The sequence below is a fragment of the Fonticula alba genome (genome assembly GCF_000388065.1).
Source record: "Fonticula alba strain ATCC 38817 unplaced genomic scaffold supercont2.2, whole genome shotgun sequence".
Taxonomy (NCBI): Eukaryota; order Rotosphaerida; family Fonticulaceae; genus Fonticula; species Fonticula alba.
Window position 1 is genome coordinate 2,583,426 of NW_009242972.1, and position 1,681 is coordinate 2,585,106.

General features: G+C 70.7%; 1 protein-coding gene across 1 annotated transcript; it reads left to right on the forward strand.

Moving 5' to 3' along the window:
- Positions 1 to 1,459: 1,459 nt before the first annotated feature.
- H696_01558 (hypothetical protein) lies at positions 1,460 to 1,681 on the forward strand (the record flags this gene model as incomplete). Its single annotated transcript, XM_009495459.1, has 1 exon — positions 1,460 to 1,681. One exon carries the CDS (start codon positions 1,460 to 1,462, stop codon positions 1,679 to 1,681), a length of 222 nt encoding a protein of 73 aa, XP_009493734.1.

Sequence of the window (1,681 nt, forward strand, 5' to 3'; positions counted from 1 at the left end):
CCCCCCCCCCCCCCCGGCTCCCCATCTAGAATGCCCCTTTTCGGGCGCGGCCGCGGGAGACATCCCCCACCGCCCGCCCACAGCATGCGGAGAGCGGTTCGCCGGCTGGCCCAAAGCAGCCGGCCCGAATGCAGTCGACCTGACGGACCGTATCGTCGGCGGTGGCTCGTGGCCCCCTGGTGAGGCCCCGAGCATGGGGGCAGTGGGGCCAGACGGCCCTTCGGCCGGGTGCTGTTTCTCGCTCCCTTCCCCCCCCCCTCTCTCTCCCCCCGTTCCTTCCTCTCGCTCCGCCGGTGCCGGAGAGAAGGGACCAGTCATTAGGCCGGCCCGGATCTCGACGCTCGGGGCCAGGGCAATTTCCGAGGGCCCCCCGCTTGCCCCGGCTCGGGCTGGTCATCGGACAGACAGAGGCCGAACAAGGAGGCGAGGCCGGGTGCCAGGGAATTCGTCATCCTGGAACCCCCCCCCCCCCCCTGCAAGGCGACCGCTGTTTCGGTTGAGGTGCCGAGGGCAGCTCCCTGGCGCCGAGATTCCTGGCGCCGACCCGCGGACACTTGGCCCCAACGTGGCCTCCCCGAAAGCAGCGGGCCGGGGGGGAGGGGGGGGGGGCGGGAGGAGCAGCTGAAAACATACCCGCATCTCCCCGACGTTTGGGGGATCCGGTCAGTCTGAGTGGGCGGGGAACGAGAGGGGGAGGCGTGCCGGGGCAACTCCGGGTGTCGCACGCCGGCCAGAGCCCGGACCGCCAGGCATGACCTCCCGCCTGGCCTAGTGTAAGGCTCTCCGGGTTGCGATCTGCCCCTGTGGCCGACGAAACCGGGTGCGAATCCCTCACTCATTCCCCTCCCGGCCGACGCCCTCTGGGCGGGGCGGTTGGCACGCGCTCCCCTGGCGAGACGCCGCTTGAAACCACTCAAAAGGGCCCCCGAAGATGACCCCCCCCCCCCCCCCCCGCGAGGGGAGGACGCACCAGTCCCGGCTGGGCGCCCACACAACGCGATACACAGGGGGCATGGCCTCCAGTCCGGGCCGGCCGCGGCGCCTGTCCGCCGGAACACCATCGCCCCTGCACTGATCTGAGACCGGCCGAAAGAGAAACCCCTGCGGGAGGGCTTTTCGTACTCGCCACGAAGTCCGACGCCCGACTCCTCCGGGCCGCGAGCGCGGGACAGCGCCCAGGAGCTGGCTCCCGGCCGCAGGACAACGCAAGAGGCCCTGATGGGGAAGTGCCACGCGTGAGGATCTCGTCCTGCCGCACAATCCCTCCTCCCCTCCCCGGCCGCGGCTTGCTCCGCTACCCCTCCTCACACTCGCCGTCGCCTCGCCTGCCCTGCCCGCGGCCTTTCTCCGGCTTACACCCATCCAAAGCGCCGGGACACCTGCCCCAGCTGTGCCCGCGGCCCCGTCCTCCATAGTAGTGGCAGCAGCAGCAGCAGCAGCAGCAGCATCGTCATTGGGCATGCTTCCAGCCACGCCCCCCACCAGCCCGCCATGTGTTCGGTCATCCCGGCCCCATGGCACCCCGTCCCTCAGTCGGAGTCTCTTCCACCCGGTTGTCGAGTCGAGTGATCCGAAGTTGGACGTTGCCTTGGAAGGGCGCCATGGCCAGGCGCTGCTGCAGGCCGGCCTGCACCCATTGCACTCGGTGCAGGCAGATGCCCCGATCGGACGCCGGGTGTGA